We start from the raw sequence: 20,813 nt of genomic DNA on the forward strand, positions 1-20,813 counted from the left end.
AGTTCTGTTGTTATATTCCTTTGTTAGGATTATGAGCAATATGAATTCTTAAACACTTTCCATTAATGGCGAGTTATCCTGGTTTAAACTTCTTAAAAAGTTCTGAGTGACTTTCTTGAAGATATTGGATTTAAAAAAATGTTTAATAGGTTAAAAATGGTCAAATACTGGTAATTTCTTATGGTTAAGGTCCACATTTGCAGTCTGGCATCCAGACATGGCCTTTGTGATCTTTGGAACAGAAATACTAGAAAATTCAGGACTTCCCTGGTGGCACAGTGGTTAAGACTCTGCACTCCCAATGCAGGGGGCCAGGTTCAATCCCTGGTCAGGGAACTAGATCCCACACGCATGCCGCAACTAAGAGTTCACATGCCACAACTGAGGAGCCAGTGAGCCACAACTAAGGAGCTCGCCTGCTGCAACCAAGACCAGGCACAACCAAATAAATAAATAAATGAATAAAATAAATATTAAAAAAAAATACTAGAAAATCTGTCACATGTGACAGTGAAGATCTTTAGGGGATCTACAAGCACCTAAGTCAATGAGAACCTATTAATATGGGTAAACTGAGGAAGATGGGAGACAGCCACAGACAATGCTCATTGAAAGCTGACCACTAAGGAGGTCAGACTGCCTGCCAGACCCAAAGGCATCCACAGAGCATCAGGGGAAACAGCTTCGTGGGACACGCATGCTTCTACACATACCTGTGGGACACCCAGCCAGTCGTCTGCCTGCTGCATGGCTTCTCGTGCATTATCCACAGGCTTTCGTGGATCCCAGGATTCCCAGTCTGGGCACAGACCTGTTAACATCACACAAAAGATGCTGTTAGTATTAACTGACTGAAGAGGTTAAAGGAAACCAGGTGCCTAAACTAAACTCACTCAGTCTCTTGAGAGAACAGTTTCTTCCAAAAATCTTAATGAACTGCATGCTTTATGGGCCAAAAGTATCACAGATATGAGTGGGCCAAAAGTATCACAGATATGAGTATGCCAAGGTAGAAACTATTCTGCCTGAGCTGAGACTTCTTCTTCAGGCTGTTATCTTCTTGCATTCAGAGAGGAATTTATCCATTCCTTAAGGGTGTGGTGTAAATAAATGAATAAACAAAGCCAGTAAAACCATTTGGGCCTGGTACCTTTTTGCAGCAGAGATTTTTTGTACACATCACACTCACACTTCTGTGCTCTGGTCACCAAATGTGTGGGGTTGACATCAGCTGTGTGTCCTATGATTTAACTTAATTCTGACAGTATCTACCTGGAAACAGCATCAGAACCCACAGGCTAAGGGCTCAGTCCCACAAGACTCCTCCAACCCCAACTTCAGAGCCCAATCACAAGTCCAGATTTGTCACCTGGGCTTCTGACCAACCAGCTACTAATCAGAGGTTCCTACAACCCCCTCCTCAGGTTGGATTGTTTCCTAGAGTGGCTCACAGATCTCAGGAAAACAGTTTACTTACTGGGTCACTGGTTTATTATAAAAGGATTTTACTAAATGGAAGAGATGCATAGGGCAAGGTGGGAGAAGGGGCAAGGAGCTTCCATGTCCTTTCAGGCACACCATCACCCCAGGACCACCACATGTTCACCAGCCGGAAGCTCCCCAACCCCTGTAGCTCAGGGATTTTTATGGAGGCTTCATTACACAGGCTGGAGTGATTAAATCACCTGCCATTAGTGCTTAACTCAACCTCTATCCCCTTTCCCCTTCCTGAAGGTCAGGGGACAGGGGAGAAAGTTCCAACCCTCTAATCACTGATTGGTTCCCCCAACATCCAGTCCCCATCCTTTGGGGCATTCCAAAAGTCACCTCATTAACAAACTCAGGCATGGCTGAACGACACCACTACCACAGCCCTTTTCGCTTAGTAAATTCCAAGGGTTTTAGGAGCTCTGTGCCAGGAAAGGGGACAAAGACCAAACATATATTTCGTATTATAAGTTACAAGATCACAATCACAATCCTGGATGTACCTAGAAGACTGAACTAACATCCTGTGTACTTACAACATTCACTTGCTCAAAGGCCTACACCTAGAATTATCTCAAAAACCTTTGTAACCACAAGAAGTATAGGGCTGGAGTAAAAATCCCCAGGTTTAAACTGGAAAGAGGCACCCTAAAATGTGTCTTTGCATGGAAGCAAGAAAGAGGGCCCTGGGAAATGAACTAATGCTGAGCTTTGAGTTACTTCTGGATGACACCAGCTTACAGGCTCTCAAGGAAGACTGGGGCCTAGGGCCAGCCCTCCTTCCCCATCCAGTTGACACCAGCTAGTTGAGCGTGTTGAGAACGACTAGCTTACTTAATACCAACGTGCTCAGCATATACAGAGCAATCAGTAAATGGAAGATATGATTATTTGGGCAGATTTTTTTATTAAAAACAAGTTTGGACGTGCACATAAACACAGGCTCTGGTTTTTCTATTGAGAGTGTATCAGCAAACTCTACCCATCAATCTAAACCCTCCAGTGAGGATAATTACTACCTTGGTGTACATTCAACCACTCAGAAAGGAGGAGCCCATCAAGGGTGGAAAAGGCTCCAACTGGATCCTTACCAAGCACTATTTCACAGCAATGCAGAAAGAAAAGGTCAGAGAAAGCCATATATAGTCAACCCAGTGGTTGACAAAGACGGGTACTTTCCACTCAATAAAAGTTTTTAGATTTTCATGCCAAACCACCTAATAGGGCACGTGTTAAAGCCAATGGGAAACTAGGCACCAACTGTGGAAAGACGGAGAAGCAGGACTTGGGGTCTGGAAGCCGAACTCAAGTTCTGCTCCGAGCATGAAGGCAAATTCATTCAGAATTTGCGTAAATAATTCAACAAGTCTATGGATAGACCTATAAGACCTGCCATCAGAAAGGCAAATGGAGCCATTTTTAGTTCCTTTAGTTACCTTACAATGGGCTAAAAACCAGGAGAAATAGACCAATCACAGCAAACCTAGCTTTCCCACCAAAAACCAAGAGGTTTAGGGGTCCACATACCCCACCCCTCCAGAAGGGATGCCTCAGGCAGCCATTGACACTTACCTGGAGCACAGCTGTCTACCAGGGCTCCCAGGGCTTTGCCATCTTGCCAGTTCTGGTTAAAGTTGGTGATGGGCAAGTAGGGGATCTTGTTCTGAATCCACCCCAGCAGCCTCTGCTTTGGCGTCTGCTTCTTGGCATCGTCGTCCCCTTCATCCTCCCACACAGGCATGGAGATGGAGTAGTGGAGGATCAGCGTCCACACCAGGCCCAAGATGAGCTTCAGGTTCCCATCCACGATGGCTTTGCTGTCTGAGCAGAGAGACACAGGCCTGGTCAAGCCTCTGGGTTGCACAGGTATGAATCACATTCTTTGTAAGAAAGTAAATGGAGTCCTCAACTGTTAGAGAACCACACTGAGCTATATGAGAGTGAAGGGATGCAATGCTGGCATTTGCTTCAAAATACTTACGGATGCGAAGAGATGAAATAAGATTCCAAAACGTTGTTAACCAGTGTCATTGGATTACACGTCCATGAAAACGCATTATTCCACTGTCTCTATTTTTACATGCATTTGAAATTTTCCATAATAAGAGTTTTTTTTTTTAATTTCAAGAAATCATTTCAGAAATATAGACAATAACAAGAGGTGGCTGCATTCCAGAGATAACCACCTGTTAACCTGGCAGTATACTGTCTACCAGATCGTGTGCACACATGTGTATGTGTTTGCTGCCGGAATTTATATTATACTATAAATTATAGTATATTATACTATAATATAATTTATATTATACTATATGATAGTCTTGAAATCTTTCTTTTCACTAATCACTATGTCCTAGATATCTTTTCCCTATAAAAAGTTGTTTCTGTTTACACCCCCATCTACATGTTTAAGAGGTCATTTTCCCTCAGATCTCACAAATACTGGGTGTTATCAATCATTTTCATCTCATTTCTCTGACAAGTTAGTCATTCATAAAAGAAGACTGTTAGTTAGCTTAACTAACAGTTAAGCTAATCTAATTGGGCAAAGTGTTGCCAGGAGGATAAGTGACTGGCCAAAGGCATGGCCCCTTTTCTAGTCATCCCCCAGCTTAACAGGACATGCCCTGCCACTGGCCAGCCCCTTCTGGAACTCTCACTGCCACTGGTTTCTACTTCCCACTCCCCTTGGCTTCCCTGTGGCTCTCTGTCCTCTTTCCAATCTCCATCTACACCCATCAAAATTCAAACATTATCTCCAAGATATCTGTCTTTCTGCCTGTCTCTCCATTTCCTACACCCTAAACAACCTTTGTTACAACTCCCCATTCTGCCAGGACCCCAAGGTGAAAATGTCCGAATCATCTTAGACTCCTCCTCCAAAGCCCTGGAGCAGTTCCCACAACAATTCTCTCCCTACCTCTTGGCAAATCCTTTTCTACACTCTCCCCCAAAATATGTGGCCCCTCCTCCCCTCTCTGCTTCCTCAACAGCCATGAAGCTCCATCATTGTTCACATAACCTGAGAACCATCCTTCTAGTCAGGTATCCCTGTGCTTCCCCATTCACCAATGGTCCCTGCTGCCCAGGGTTAAACTCTCTAGACATGTAGCACCTTGAGAGACCTACACAACCTCCACCCGGCCTGCTTTTCCACCCTTGTCACTGCCACCCACCACATTTCACATTCCAGACTCCTCACTCCTGGAGCACATCTTGCTGTGAACCCCCTGGACTTCTCCACCTCTTCTGTATTCCCTACGATGACAAGGCCCTTCACCCCATCCTCCTGCAGGACAAACCCCAGATAATCATTCAAGGGCCAGATCTAACAGATGGTGCACTTCACTCCCACCAGCCTCTGTGTAACCACACCAGGGTCCTCTCATGACAACAACCATTCATTCCTCAGCCTCCCCCCCACCCCCACTCCAGGGATGCGAGCTCCTGACGGGGAGTAACTAAGCCTTCTTCATCTTGCAGCTCCCCACGCCCTGTCCCTCCCTCCCACCCACCCACCGCAAGCCACCTGAATGTTGGTTAAACACACGTCAAAACTGCACTTAATGAAACCCAGCTACAACCACATGAAAAATAAACTCACATGCTGTTAAGGAGTAAATGGCATGCCATTCAATACTGAAAGGGTGGGGCTTTTTTTTAAAATCAACCTGTTTATTGTTATGTCCTCTTATAAGAAAAAAAAACCCTCCTAAAAGCCCACACCCAAACCCACAGAAATCAAAGGTAATTTCACAGTTGCAGGTCAGTCATAACAAAACTTGATCACGTAAAACTGGATAGCATAAAGATTATCATGAACTGGTTGGTCAGACACACTAACTTCGAGAAATCCTCATTCAAAGTTAAGGTGCCCAGGGATTTTCTACATAATGAACTGTATAACTAACTATTAAGCAGGACTGTCTGCATAACTCACGGGGCCCAGTGACAAATGAAAATACAGGATTCCTTGTCCAAAAAGTATTAAGAATTTCAAGATGGCAACAGCAGAGCATTAAACCAAGCACACAGAACCCCCCTGAGCACAGGGCTCTGTATAGCTGCCCGGGTCGTGCAACCATGAAGCCAGCACTGCTCCTGAGGTCCTGTGGTCAAAGGAGTGGTGATGCACACGAAACACTGAACCCCTGCACAGAATACAGGTATCCAAGGAATTCATTCTGCTAGACCAGCTGACAGTCCTTGACTGTGCCTGAAATTTTAGGATTAGATGTCCTGTTACGAGTGTGTCTTTAAAGTGCTATTGATTACTGAGTTACTACCTACCGATGGTAAAAAAAATTCCACGTCAAACCATCTTCCATGCCAGTTTCCTTTATTCAGCCTAAGGGGAGAAGAGCAGTCTTCAGAAGGGTGAGGGGAGATGGGGGGAGAAGCAGAGCGTGTGCATGCTTATTGCTAATCCGGGTAAGGGGTGGACCTGGCCACGTCTGGTCTTGCACCAGGCAGAATCTGAACAGGTCAGAGTTTCATCCAGCCACAGGCATCCGTCTGCAAAGCTCAAACTTCCCCGAGTTATGTTTTAAATGCTTCTCGAAGGCAAACTTGCAGATTTCGTCCATAAATCAAAACGTGAAACCAGTTTGCTCTATTTTTACCCAGCTTACACATGTTGGTTTAAAGGAAGGAGACATGAGTCTTTTTCAAAAAGATTTGGGGGAAATATGACCCAGTAAAAGTCTGAGCCAAATTCATGAAACATACAAGGCCCAGAACTTCTGTTTCCAATGAATTCAAGGTGGGCGTCCAAATGAGAAAGCCCCCATTAAGGTCTCATCGGGATAAATGATACTTTCATTCTGCTATTCTCAGAAGCTGTCCTCATTCCAAAAGTGATTTTGACAGGTGAAAGTTCAAATGCTTCACCAAGCTCTTGGGACAATAAAAAGATGGCGACTTGCCCAAAATGCCTCCCCATTCCCACCCATATGAAGTAGGAGGCTCCCCAAGCCTTGAAAATGAAATGCTACACAGCATCACAATGTCCATGTGTAACCATCACAGCAGACTACAGAACTTTCAGCCGTGAGCGTGCTCTGTGATGTTTATGTCAAGTGTAAACATGCAGCAGAGGCGGAAGGAGGAAAAGGCCAGGTCAGCTGGAAGCCTCTCAGGCAGGATTCCACCTTCCTGAGTTACTGAGGGCCTCTTTCAGGAATAAAATAAGCCAACGCCCACCATGCCTGCCCGACCTCCTAGAATCTGCTTAGATTGTCAGTGGGTTGGAATCTGGCCACAAGCTTCTCCTCCCCAAATTCAACCAATCACAATCCCCATGTAACTGGTCCTGGCTCTGGACAACACTGGCCCTCCAACCACACACACCTTCTGGAACTACCTAAAATTAGCCCAAGTTGCATACAAGTGAGGGCAATGGCTTTCCCCCCCGACCCCAATAGCTAGAAGTTAACTCAAGCTATTACAAGTTCTAGGATGGGGTGTTTTCACATCATTTCAGCACATGAGTTTCCCAGTCCTGTTAAGCAGCATTCTGGAATGGGTGCAAGTATGGGGGTGGAAACCAGCTGCTTTTAGGCAATCTTCAGCAGCATCTTAGAAACATCTCCTTTGTAGACAAGTTCCCCATGAGGTAAGAGAGATGGTGATCTTCTACCTCTCTCTACTTTTACCAGGAGGGCTGGACCCAGGCAATCATCGGCGCTCCTACTCCGTTCACGGGGTCAACCCTCTCTCCTGGCTGTTGCCAGGGTGTCAGGGGTTGGGGGTCTGGGAGAAGGGACCTGGGGGGACACCATCCCTCATTTTTGCTCTCCTGGCTAAGGACAGCAGATCATATTGCAGCTGGCTGCTGGGTCAGAAGCAGCCAACATGTGGCTGTAGGAATCCAGGAGAGGCAGGAGTATCAGGAAACCTCCTTCCAGTGTGCTTGGGGACAAGTCACCAAGGCCATACTCTGCACTATGACTTGGCCGCCTGGGGAACAGGCTGCCAAACACCCTGCTCCCTGTCCTCTCACTCTGTTACCCTCTGAGAGGCAGCGTGGCAGACTGGTCGCAAGAACGGACTCTGAAACCGGCAGCTCAACTAGGTATGCCACTTGACAACCTGCTCATCCTCACTGAGCCTCATTTTTCCTTGTTTCCCAAATGGGAATATTCACAGTCACCACCTTCACAGGGCTGCTGTAAGGAGTAGGTGGGTTAGGAAATTTTAATAGCCAAGCACACTGCCTGGCACACAGCAGGCGCTTAATTACCCCCTTCCCTCCCTTTCTCATTCACCTAATATCTGAGTACCTGCCATGTGCCACTCTTTCCTAGAACCAGAAGCCCAGAAGCTTTATTCCCAGTTTGTACGCAAGCAGGAAACAAAAGGTAAGAAAGTACCTTGTGAATTAATGGGAGGATAAAATGTTCAATATGTCACTTCTCTGAATCAAGCAATTCATCCAGAGGTTAGGCCTGAGACCCCCAGAGAGGAACAAAGAACTGCCCAGGAGCAAAACTACTGATAGGGCTTCCCTGGTGGCGCAGTGGTTGAGAGTCCGCCTGCCGATGCAGGGGACACGGGTTCGTGCCCCGGTCCGGGAAGATCCCACATGCCGCGGAGCGGCTGGGCCTGTGAGCCATGGCTGCTGGAGCCTGTGCTCCACAACGGGAGAGGCCACAACAGTGAGAGGCCCGTGTACCGCATACCGCAAAAAAAAAAAAAAAAAAAAAACTACTGATAATTTATCAGGACCCTCCTGAAAGAGAATATGGTACAAAGAGCAGCCCACGTGAGCCAAGGGTCTGGCCCTCCTTGACTTCCAAGCTTCACCTTGCCACAGGTTCATCCTTGATCCCTGGCCTCAGCCCACTTGGTCCAGAACTCTCTCCCCAGCTAGCTAATGCCTCTTCTACATCCAACTCTGCAAAACTAGAACAGGTCCCCTATTAAGTGCCCCTTCGAGGCTGTGTGCCCTCCTTTCAGTGTAACTACAGCTGTGCTTAAATAATCACCTATCGGGAATTCCCTGGTGGCCCAGCGGTTAGGACTCGGTGCTTTCACTGCCATAGCCTGGGTTCAGTCCCCGGTCCAGGAACTAGGATCCCGGATCCCACAAGACAAGTGGCACGTCCAGAAAAAAAAATTTTAATAAGCACCTGTCACGTCTGCCTCCTCTGCTCAAGGTGTCAGCTGCGCAAAGGCAGAAACGGACCATTGAGCTTCCCGCTGATCCCGCAGCCTGGACACCTGGCTGTTTGGGGGACAGGCTGGCACAGGCACACGTCCCTGCCTGCTGAGCTCCAGTGCTCTATGAGGGGCGGTGCTGCCTGTGTAGAGTGTATGCAAAAAGTACACGCACAGCCCTTTCCGGCAGGGTTTAAACTGCTCCAGACTGTGGCCACCTCCGCACCCCCAGCAGGCAACACAGCACGTGGCACAGAGGGCAGGCGGGAGAGGTGAGGTCCTTAAGGTGTAGGCTCTGCAGGTATGGGCTCCGCGCCACCACACTGGTTGTAGGACCCTGGCCAAGCCATCCAACCCCTGGGCACCTATAAGTCGAGGATAATGTTGGAACAGGAGCACAGGGCTGCTGGGAAGACTAAGTACGATAAGACACCTCCAGCACTCAGACCCCCACTCAGTCAGTTTTTGTTAAATGCTGGTATTGTTACTATTATTCTTACCACCAGTGACTTCAACATGCTTCTGTCCACATTGAGACAACAAGGCAAAGGCAGAAGGTAAAAGGAAAGCTTAGCAGTGACAGGTGGTGACCTGCAAGTTTGCGCTGGGGCTTCCTGTCAGCATCGGTTGTTTGCAGCGTCCCTGCAGAGCTGCCCCAAGGTAACCCCGCACTGCAGCGCTCACATCACCTGGCCCAGCACCACACAGCAGCCCGGTGCTCACTGACATCCCAGGTCGGCTTGGCAGTTTCCCTCCGTCCTGCCTCCTTTCCCAAGCTGAACAAACTATGGCTGAATTGTCAGCCAGGAGGGCACCCTGAACTGAAAGGAGACAGTTGACCACTTTCCTCGGTTTCTCAGTCAAAACCAAGCCCAGGGACTTCCCTGGTGGCGTAGTGGTTAAGAATCCACCTGCCAATGCAGGGGACACAGGATTGAGCCCTGATCCGGGAAGATCCCACATGCCGCGGAGCAGCTAAGCCCGTGTACCACAACTACGGAGCCCGCGTGCCACAACTACTGAAGCTCACGTGCCTAGAGCCCGTGCTCTGCAACAAGAGAAGCCACTGCAATGAGAAGCCCGTGCACCGCAACGAAGAGTAGCCCCTGCTCGCAGCACCTAGAGAAAGCCTGTGCACAGCAATGAGGACCCAATGCAGCCCAAAATAAGTAAATAAATAAATAAGTTTTATTTAAACAAAAAACCAAGCCCAGGGGCTTCCCTGGTGGCGCAGTGGTTGAGAATCCGCCTACCAATGAGGGGGACACAGGTTCGAGCCCTGGTCCGGGAAGATCCCACATGCCGCAGAGCAACTAAGCCCGTGCACCACAACTACTGAGCCTGCGCTCTAGAGCCCACAAGCTACAACTACTGACCCCGCATGCCGCAACTACTGAAGCCCGCGCGCCTAGAGCCTGTGCTCCACAACGAAGAGAAGCCACCGCAACGAGAAGCCCGTGCACTGCAATGAAGAGTATCCCCCGCTCGCCGCAACTAGAAAGCCCGCACGCAGCAGCAAAGACCCAACACAGCCAAAAGTAAATAAATAAATTTATTAAAAAAAAAAAAAAAGAAAGAAACAAGCCCAGATGCCACTTGTTCTCGAGGTCATGCAGAAGACCATCTCAGTCGGCTGCCCAGAACGGGAGTCACATTTCTGGGGGTGCAACAGTCCTTGCATCCACACAACAGAGAATGAACGGTGCACTTTGACCCCCTGGCAGGATGAAGGGGGCCAGGCTGACTTCTCCACACATACCCCTGCCCCTACCCCTCCGGCTCAAGGCTTCTCTCCAGGGCCTGGAACCAACAAAGGGCTAAAGAGGACAAGACAGACTTTTCTAACCAGGTGACTCACACCTCTAATGACTAAAGGATACCATGGCAAAGTCTACTCTCTAGCCACTAAAACCCTCCCTCCCCTTCTCCCAGGCATGTGGCTTCCTGCTACATGGCCCCGCAGTCTCCCCAGTTCGGTGATGCGGTTGCCTCACCAGTGGACAGCAGAAGGAAATGTGCCACCACGTGGCCTTGGGCAGTGGGTGGGCCTCCTCTGAGCACTCTCCCCACAACAGCCAGCCAGGGTACCTGGCACTGCAGTCACTGAGCTGTGACCTGTCCCAAAAGACGCCAGGCAAGGTGATGGAAGGAACCTGGGTCCCAGCATAGGGTACCCCGCCAACCTGAAGCCTGAAAAAAGCCACTGTATTTTTCTAAAAATCTCTTCGTTACGCCAGTTTAACCATAATAAGAGGATGTTCTGGGCCTTGAAGACCTTAAATCACATGGGCCTATTCTTATTTCTGTCAGTAAGATAAAATACAGACCACAATAAAATAAGGGTGGATCGGGGCACTGGGGTCAGCTGGATTTCCGATTCTTTTCCTTGCTCATGAACTACTCACGGATGAAAAAAGAACTGTTTGAATTAACAAATTTTACATATTGCTATGTCAGGGTTCAGTTAAGAGAGTTCATTTGGAAGGCCTTTTCATGTTAGTAATTTTTCAAGAGTTGATACAATAGACCAAGGGTGGCAAGTGGTGTTGGCACATGAGGTGAAACTCTTTCACTGTGTTGAGAAAGATTCTGAGGTCCTGTCTTGTTTCAGTGAGGAAGACTGCTGAAATGGATTACCAATGCCTGCCATAAACAAGGAAGGGGGAATAGAGAGGCTCAAATTACTGTGCAGATTAGCAATGCCTGCCCTGGGCACAGCTTGAGGAAGGGTGGCTGGGATTTCTTTGCAAGAGAATGGAGTAAGCATTCCCAAATCCCTGATTTGAGATTTCGTTTATAGGTCCATAACACGTTACTTATGCATAACCCCAGACTTCAAATTTTTTGCTTTGCCAGCTATTGCTTCTGTTCTCTCTCATTTGCCGGACTTCTGCCAAGAATAATTAGAACAAATTACTTCATAAATATCTTATTTTTATTTTGGTACAGACATTTTGGTGGACTTTCAGACCACAGATACTGTGATGGTGCCCTGTTTCATAATTTATCCCAAACACCTACTTTCTGGTTAAGAGGTACCCTTTATTTAAAAGTTGCATTTATGGGAATTCCCTGGCAATCCAGTGGTTAAGACTCCACGCTTCCATTGTGTGTGTGTGTTGGGGGGCGGGGGGGGCAAGTTCGATCCCTGGTTGGGGAACTAAGATCCCACAAGCTGCACAGTGTGGCCAAAAAGTTGCATTTGCATCACCCAGTAGGCTTTCTTTTCAATGCCACTTTTGAAAAGTTACCACTTTTGAGAATTCCTTTATATTCAGCAACGAAGTCCGCTGAACTAAATGAGACGAGTATAATAAAAGGCCTAGGAAATAGTCTCTTCCCACTTACTATTAGTGGGAAATCCCTGAAAACTTAGAAGAAGGAATCTAACCTTGTTAGATAGGTTAAAGAAAGAAGGAAAAAAGAGGGACTTCCCTGGTGGCGCAGTGGTTGAGAATACGCCTGCCAATGCAGGGGACACGGGTTCTATCTCTGATCTGGGAAGATCCCACATGCCGCGGAGCAACTAAGCCCGTGCGCCACAACTACTGAGCCTGTGCTCTAGAGCCTGCGAGCCACAACTACTGGAGCCTGGACACCTAGAGCCCGTGCTCCGCAACAAAGAGAAGCCACCGCAACGAGAAGCCCGCGCACCGCAATGAAGGGTAGCCCCCGCTCGCCACAACTAGAGAAAGCCCACGCACAGCAACAAAGACCCAGCGCAGCAACGAAGACCCAGTGAAGCCAAAAAGTAATTAATTAATTAGTTAATTAATTAAATAGAAGGAAAAAAGAAAGGTGCACCAAAATGTATCTAAACTAGTTTTTTTGACCCCAAAGCTGCAGGTCCCTGCACTAACTGGTTGCATTGCTGCCTCACGGTTCTCCTGGGCGACCAGCAGGCCAAGGGCCCCAGGGATTCCGGAGCTTGACCTGTGAGTCAAGGAGCCCAGAGTCCAGCCACTGGGAGGTGCGGGTAAACCCCAGCATGAGCTCCCGAGGCCTCAGCATGGAGGCGTCTGTCCCTCACTCACAGCTTCCAGCCACAACGCTCTGAGAACACGTACAGCTGAAATAATAAACGCTGGCTGTGAATGGAGGGCCTCGTCACCTTTTAACTCCAGCTCAGTCTGTCATGTGGCGAGGCCACCCCATCTGAAACACAGCTCACCGTCCATGCTGTGCACACATGCACAGCCCACTGGGAAGCCCACAAGGAAAGGAGTAAGGGCAGGAGGAACCACGACTGGGAAAGACTCCTCAGCACCTCCTCTCCTGACATCAACAGCAGCCAAAATACGACAGCAGCTCTCTCTTCCAGGCCTCTCCTCTGGGTCACATGCATCACCGCATGCAACCCTCACAGCAAGCCTATAAGGATGGCTTTTGTGGTTAGTCCCGTTTTACAGATGAGAAAACAGAGGCTCACAGAGGTGAAGGCATCTGCCAAAAGTGACATAGGGGAGCCTAGATTTAAACCCAGTTCTCGCTGTTGCCAGAGCCCAAACTCTTATCCTCCCTACTTTTCTGAATACTCACTACGTCATGGCAGCTCCACGAGGCAAGTACAGTTACGACTCACATTTTACAGATGAGGAGACTGTGCACAGGGACAGGACCCACCCCCGGGCAACACGGCCAGTAAGCATCTGTGTATGGGATGGGAACCCGACAGGGCTTCTGCACTTCTAACAGCCCCAGTCATTCCCAGGATCCCTAAACGGCCATGGTTCTAGAAGAAAAACACGGTAAATGGACAGCATGGAAAGTGACAGCACAAGACCTGGGAGGTACAAGCGGGAGTCAGAGCTGGATCATTTTAGTCTCCTTTAGTCTCCTTTGTCTCAACCATGACTTGCTCAGCCTCTACTGCACCCTAGGAGCTGGGGATTCTGAAGATCACGGCCCTGGCCCTGCATCTGGGAGGTCCTCCTTGCATGTACCGCTGCTCGGCAGGGGAAACTGAGAAAGATGGGAGAAGACCCAGCTCTGCTCTTATTCACCCAAACCTATTAACATGTGTTTTCCCTGGAAAACAGAAATTAGGACATTCACGTACTTGAAAGCTCACTTTATTCATCTGTTCTTGCATCCAACAAATAACTTCCTAGCTGCCTACTGGGTGCCAGGCCCTGTGCCTAATACAAATTACAGTTTCAAGTAAGAAAATAAGCTAAATTGGCTTTAAAATATTCCACAAAGAGATACAGCATTATTATAATGTAAAACGGCATTATCCCACAAGGCAAGACACTGAAGATCGCTTAAAGAAAGAGAAGGAAAAAAACACACAACTTTATGCCTTTTGTCTCTCATGCTAGGCTATGTCCCTTGAGGGTTCTTTTTTCCTTTTATAATTAAGAATAAAAGTTAAAAAATAATAACGATGATGAATAGGATAGGTATTCATCCTTCTACCGCAAACTTGTAAAAGTTGAGCCTTGTTACAAAAATCACATCAAGGTGACTTCCTCAGTCTGAAAGGGGAGAAATCAGTTTGCATTTTTCCCCCCCCCCGGTACCTCACCTCATGTTACAAGTCATATGAGCCTGTTATAGAAATGGCAGGCTGCCCAAAGATTGTGAAGTCATAAAAGGAACAAAACTCCCAATTTAAAGTCTTGAATGGGAACCAAGCTGAGAGAAATTCCAAATAATTTATAACTGCTGGCTCTCACCATTACCAACAGCAAGAGGAGGAGGTTGGAGAAAAGGAAATTCTCAAGGGATAGATACTGGGGCACGGTCTCCGCTTTACCTATATTGCCATTTTCCCGACAGTTCCTCTCTGTACGAGGTCTTTAGCTCAGTTGAAGGCTCAAATTTGTACCCCTGAATTTGGACCTTCAAACCACGATTCTATGAGGAGGCCTCCGGACACACGTGCTACCCGACCACAACAGAGCCCAAACATCGGGCTCCTTCTTGTAAATTAATTCCACACCACCAACCCCCCCGTGTAAAGAACATGGGCTCGGGGGGCAGGACTGAACCTACTCAAACAAAGGGGAGCTCACTTGCTGAAGTAACTGGTAGCCAAGTAACCCAGAGGTCAGGGACACTAAGTCACTCAGTGAGCCTGGTTTCCCTCCCAAGCGCAGCCATGAACTGGCCGTGGGACTGGGGTGGGTCACTGCCCTGCTCTGACACATCTGTAAGCTAAGCATTATAACTAGACTCACCTCACTGAAACACTGTGAGATAATGTAGTCAAGCAGGTAGCATTCTGCCTGACGAGGGTGCCACCACTTCAGCAAGGACTATTACAACTACCATGATGTCACTGTAATATTACAAACACACACCCATGTGGGGACTTCACGGTGCCCCGTTAGCACTGTGAAAGGTTCAACGCCATTCAACTCTGATTCAAGACTGCTCAGAGCCGAGTACCCCAGAACTCAGCCTTCTAACACAGCATTCCATTTGCTAATGACCACAAGAGCCAGCCCATCAGGGACCCGGGATTAAGCCTGATAGAATCAAGATGTTCTTTTGCTCAGCGAGCTGCTGAATGAACTGGCAGCTTGCTAAAATCTGCAGGCCACCCCGACTCCTCCAGCAGATTCCTGAGAAGTCTGCAGGGGCCAGGCTGGGCCACTGCTGACAGAAAATTAAATGCAAGGTCAAAAAATTCAGTTTGAAGCACAAAGTATTCAAGAAAGTTCCCTAACGTGATTCCTTTTTCTAATGGGGGGAGGAAGAGGGGTTTGGGTATTACAGTGACCTTTAACCGTTAAAGCAGTTCATTACTATAATATAATGGGGGGGGAGGGGACTGAAGACGATTTAAATGCCTTCCCACAAATAACTGGTTAAATAAACGTTACAGAACATCCATGCTAGAGAATAACAGGCTGCTGTGAAAAGAATGAGAAAGATACGTGGGCTCCAGCAGAGACAGGCCTCCATGATATATTAAGGGAACAGGACGATTTGTAGAAGAGCATTGTTCATGCAATCCTGTTTGTGACAAGGCATGACTCTGCGTCTGAAAAGCAAGATCTGGAAGCACGCACAACAAACCGTGCCCACTGGCTCTCTCTAGAAAAGACTCGGGCTGATAGCAAAGATGGGCTTTCTTTTTGTTGTTGTTGTTACATGCATGCTCCTGTGTTGTTTGAATTTTTTTTAATTTAAACTATACACCTTACTTTTATAATAAATTTTGACAAACATTCCCCAAAAGAAAGAGGGATAGTAATGTATATGTTAAATAACTCTTCATTTGGACAAAATTGCTTGTCGGGATCTATAGGCACTGATGTGAGAAAATTGACAAATTTTATCAAATGATGAAAGGGTGGAATTGGAGTAAAGGGGTGGCCAGGGTAATGACATAATTGGGCTCAAATATGCATGGAAGATCTCTTGAAGAGATAAATTGTTCACCAATAGTGCAATTGCTTCTGGGTAGAGGAGCAGGGAATGGGGGTGGGGGAAGCAGGAGGGAGCCAGTTTCTCATCTTTTTACACCACATGTGATCTTCACAATGGGCCATGATACCCATCAACAAATACGTGAGGCTTTTCAGGCGTGTATGGCTGTCTTTGTGGTGATTTCCTCTGCTCATCTTTCACACCGTGGCCATTCAAACACATTCCCATCCTCAGCGAGATACACCCATCCCAGACAAGCAAGCTCCCTGCCTCCGATGGCCTCTGCCACTTCCAAACAGCTGGCCCTCTAGAGGAGTGGAAGATGTTGACGAAGAGGGAGTCATCTGGTTGCCTTTGGGCATGTCTTTCAAGCCAACCAAAAGAAAAAAAGAAAAAAAAAAAAATCAACCACCCACCTTCCTGATCCCTTCACGTCCCCTTCCCTGGTACCCTGAGAGTGTTCCTCCCATGATACAGAGGCCCAGCCTCTTATTTATACATGAAGACCTGGGACCGGCCCAGTGCGATCCCCCCGACTGACTTCTCACTACTGCCTATGAGATACCACTGTTAGCCCCATTTTCCAGATGGAAAAACTGATAAGATGATAAGTTAAGCCCAGAGTTACAGAGCTGATAAGTGGTGGAGCTGGGATTTGAATCCAGGCCATCCAACTCCAGAATTTGCATTGACCATTCTGCCTGGAGACCAGACTGGGGCTGCAGAGAAGGAGACCCAGACATGGATGTGATGGTATTGCAAAGGCTTTCAAAACGGGCAAAAGTCAAGGAGGAAATAAATGCTGAGGGTTATTACATCATCCTCCTAAAAGAGATTTATCACTGTGCCCCTGAACTCTGTCCCATGATAAATGGCCCTGGCAGTAAGATAAACAGACCAAGCACACAGCAGGTCAGCTTTGCTGCTAAAATGGGAACACATCCTAACATTCCTGAGGTACAGTGTCCAAGTGCAGGGCCAGCAAGTGACACACACTAAATACCCAACACCTCACCCCAACCACAGCTGCCACCGTTGCTGAAGGCACACAGCCCACAGACAAATGTCTTCCTCACCAGTTCATCTAACGAGTCCTGTGCTTGGTTCAGTACCTACTTCCTGCCTAAGCAAGAACACCAGCTCTGCCTAAACTTGGCTCTGAGGAGTATCTGTCCCTCAACCCACACTCAGAAACCTGGCCCTATCCTCTGACCACTTGGGCCATTTACTAGGAGTCTTTTTCCTTAAATCAACTCACTTTTCCCTTTTCCCTTAGCCAAATGAATGAATGAATGATGCACTATTTTTTTTAACTACTTGTGAAAACATAACTGTTACAACTTTTAAACATAGGTTATGTAACACCTAATATATCATCTTGAGTACCCACAAGTACCACATCTTAGAAAAGACTGCACTAGATGTTAACTGGTTTTCCAAGACAAAAGGCTTGCTGTGGTCAAATAAGCTGGGGACAAACGAAACTGAACAATTTTAAACTGCTGCAGGACTTCTCAGAGCCTTTAATAGGCAAATGTACATTGACAATCTCCAAGAGAACACTAGGGTGCCACACAGTACTTCCCAGCTTTACTGGACTAGAGACCTTTTTTTTTTCTGAATCACGATATTATCTAATAGTTTTCTTTCTTTTTTTTTTAATTTATTTTTATTTTATTTATTTATTTTTGGCTGTGTTGGGTCTTCATTGCTGCATACGGGCTTTCTCTAGCTACAGAGAGCGGGGCTACTCTTTGTTGTGGTGTGTGGGCTTCTCATTGCGGTGGCTTCTCTTGTTGAGGAGCGCGGGCTCTAGGCGCGCGGGCTTCAGTAGTTGTGGCTCGCGGGCTCTAGAGCGCAGGCTCAGTAGCTGTGGCGCAAGGGCTTTGTTGCTCCGCGGCATGTGGTATCTTCCCGGACCAGAGCTCGAACCCATGTCCCCTGCATTGGCAGGCAGATTCTTATCCACCGCGCCCCCAGGGAAGCCCCTAGAGGACTTTTTTAATACTATCTCAAAGGGCACTAGTAGTCTCCAGAAGACACTTTGGTAATTCTTCCTTAAATTGCCCTTCAGATCTCTACAAACACTTCTCCTGAACACTCCCATAGGCTGCGAGATTATGTTTTATAAAACCAGTAGGTGTGGAGTGAAGGAGACAGACAAGAGACACAAAAGGACAACAGGAAATAAGTTACTAAGGCTTTCTCTAATCTACAACTGTTTCAGTGGCAGTAATTAAGAAACTAGAACCTTGAGACTTGAAAGCAACCAGTTTTACAGATAAAGGGAGATAAAGCAGGTTCTCAAAGGTCAGTTCTAGTTGAGAGTCTCAAAGGGGTGCACACCGCTTAACCACAGTGTTTATGAAATTCTGGTGCTAACCAATTCACTTAAAAACCACACTAAGAAATATCTTACTGTTCTTGTGAAAACTGTAATTCTTAAACACGGGCAATGATTTAGAGGAATCCAGGCTGAAACTGGCCTCCTCCTTCCTAGGTTTGCTTTATTTTTTATTTATTTTTAAAAATTTATTTATTTTATTTATTTATTTCAGGCTGCGTTGGGTCTTCATTGCTGCGTGTGGGCTTTCTCTAGTTGCAGTGAGCGGGGGCTACTCTTCGTTCCGGTGCGTGGGCTTCTCATTGCAGTGGCTTCTCTTGTTGAGGAACACGGGCTCTCGGCGCAGGGGCTTCAGTAGTTGTGGCACGCGGGATCCGTAATTGTGGCTTGCGGGCTCTAGAGCACAGGCTCAGTAGTTGTGGAGCACGGGCTTAGCTGCTCCGCAGCATGTAGGCTCTTCCAGGGCTCGAACCTGTGTCCCCTGCATTGGCAGGCGGATTCTTAACCACTGCACCACCAGGAAAGCCCCTGGGTTTGCTTTAGAGCTTCTAATGTCAAAATGTTCTTCAAACAACGCATTGCCAAGTAGGAAGAGTCAGAGACAGAACCCAGCAATTTGGACCACTGGTAGAAAGAGGGGGGAATCATCCTGATGTGGGCAAGTGGAATGTCAAATTATGTGAGCTGGGGAAACCTCCAGAACCTCCACCCAATTGCCACTTAGCTCTAAACTGCCTACGCAGGGGAGAGGGGAGAGCTTAGTAAAAGTTAGCAAAAAATATTTGTGTAGTAACTGAAACAAACCCAAGTAGCATTCCTAGTGCTATTTAGGAATGAAATACTCATAAGCATAACAATAATAGCAATGAACCACACAGCGTGGGTGCTAATTAAATCCACTCTCTGTGTAGTCCTGGATCCAAATCCGAGGTTTACTCAACTGTAATGTAAGTGTCCTAGGGGCAGGGCCCAGGCTCTGTCTGCAGCATCAATGGGATCCTGGTACCTAGTATGATGCTTGTCACATAGGAAAAAGAAGAAAAGGAAAGGGGGGAGGGGGAAGTAAGACACTACTACCATCCACTATCTAACCAACAACCACCCACTCATTAATAAACCAACCGATCAACAACCAACCAGCCAACTTAACCAGACAACCACTGATCAACAAATCTACCAAATAGATGACCAATTACCAAACCCAATTAGACTCCCCTGACCACCCTCCTTCACCAAATCCCACCTCTCCCCAAATCCTGCTGGCCACCTCTGAATGGATCCCCAGCCCAGGAGCCATCAGCTAATGTCAGGCCCACTTGACTGCCTACTCAATCTAAAAGCACACAGATCAAAGCTCTACCCAAATTTTCCCACTAGCCCCAGCAGGGCTGCCTCATACCCCTCAGGCACAGCTCCTTCTCAGGGACCTGCAAAATAATTTGACAGCTGGGTAGGGGCAGATGGGGAAATTGGTCCCCCAAAATAAGAAAATCAAAAGAAACTGAAGCTAATAAATGTTTTATTAAGTTCCTGCATTTAACATTATATCTTCCTTATTAATGGCTAACTTTGATATTCACAGAAATTTCATTCCTTTTTTTTTTTGGCCGTACCACGTGGCATGCGAGATCTTGGTTCTCCGACCAGGGATCAAACTCATGCCCCATGCAGTGGAAATGTAGAGTCTTAACCACTGGACTGCCAGCAAAGTCCTAAATTTCATTACACTTTTAAAATGACTTACGGGTTAGTTTTCTCACATCCCAAGAATTCCCAAATAGGCATCATGACGGCAGAGGAATCAGTCAACGGTAAAATAAAGGAACAGTCACAGCCAAATAATATAACAAAACACAAATATAAACAAAGGCAAAACTATTTTTAAAAAAGTTTCAAATTATTATGTAGCAATACACACAAATACATTCTTTTTGTAAAGTGAGAGATGGGTGTGTTTTACTGTATTTGATATGATAGGCTCGGGGCCAAAAGTCTTAAAATATTCCAGCAATTCCAAAGTCCAAACCCCTCAGCAGGGTCCCAAGGCCCCTCACGGTGGGTCCCTGCCTGTCTCCCCACTTGCCCTCATCCCTCGCCTCCACGCGCCCTCTCCTCTGCTCCAGAGGGAGCACCCACCCACCTGCACATCCTTCCAGGTCTTTGCACAGGCTGCTCCCTCTACTCGGAATGCCCTCCTCTCCCACCTTTCACTCTGTAGCTCTTTCTTAGCCAATGCTGTTCAAGATTCAGCCTGCTGTGACACATTCCCTTCCCCTTTGGCATCATGATTTATGATATCTATAAAGAATATCTCACAAAGTAGAGAAAAGTGGAACTTCTCCTATGACCTACGATGAAGCTAAATGTCCAAGACATTTAGCAAGACAAGCCACCATCCTCAACTGCCCTACAGCTTACCATGACCGATGGCCTAAGTCAGGGA

The 20,813-nt window shown here is 47.1% G+C and overlaps 1 protein-coding gene across 4 annotated transcripts in view; it reads right to left on the reverse strand.

Annotated features, from left to right (window-relative positions):
- Nucleotides 1-20,813, reverse strand: part of FLNB (filamin B) — a 138,425-nt gene that overhangs the window by 78,651 nt on the left and 38,961 nt on the right. For all 4 annotated transcript variants that reach the window (XM_030867524.2, XM_030867521.2, XM_030867520.2 and 1 more), the window contains exons 2-3: nt 3,061-3,309; nt 714-811 (exon numbers count right to left, since the gene is read on the reverse strand). In XM_030867524.2, the coding sequence (XP_030723384.2) occupies nt 714-811; nt 3,061-3,309 (347 nt within the window). The remainder of the gene's footprint in view (nt 1-713; nt 812-3,060; nt 3,310-20,813) is intronic.

Source organism: Globicephala melas, chromosome 11 (assembly GCF_963455315.2).
Source record: "Globicephala melas chromosome 11, mGloMel1.2, whole genome shotgun sequence".
NCBI lineage: Eukaryota > Metazoa > Chordata > Mammalia > Artiodactyla > Delphinidae > Globicephala > Globicephala melas.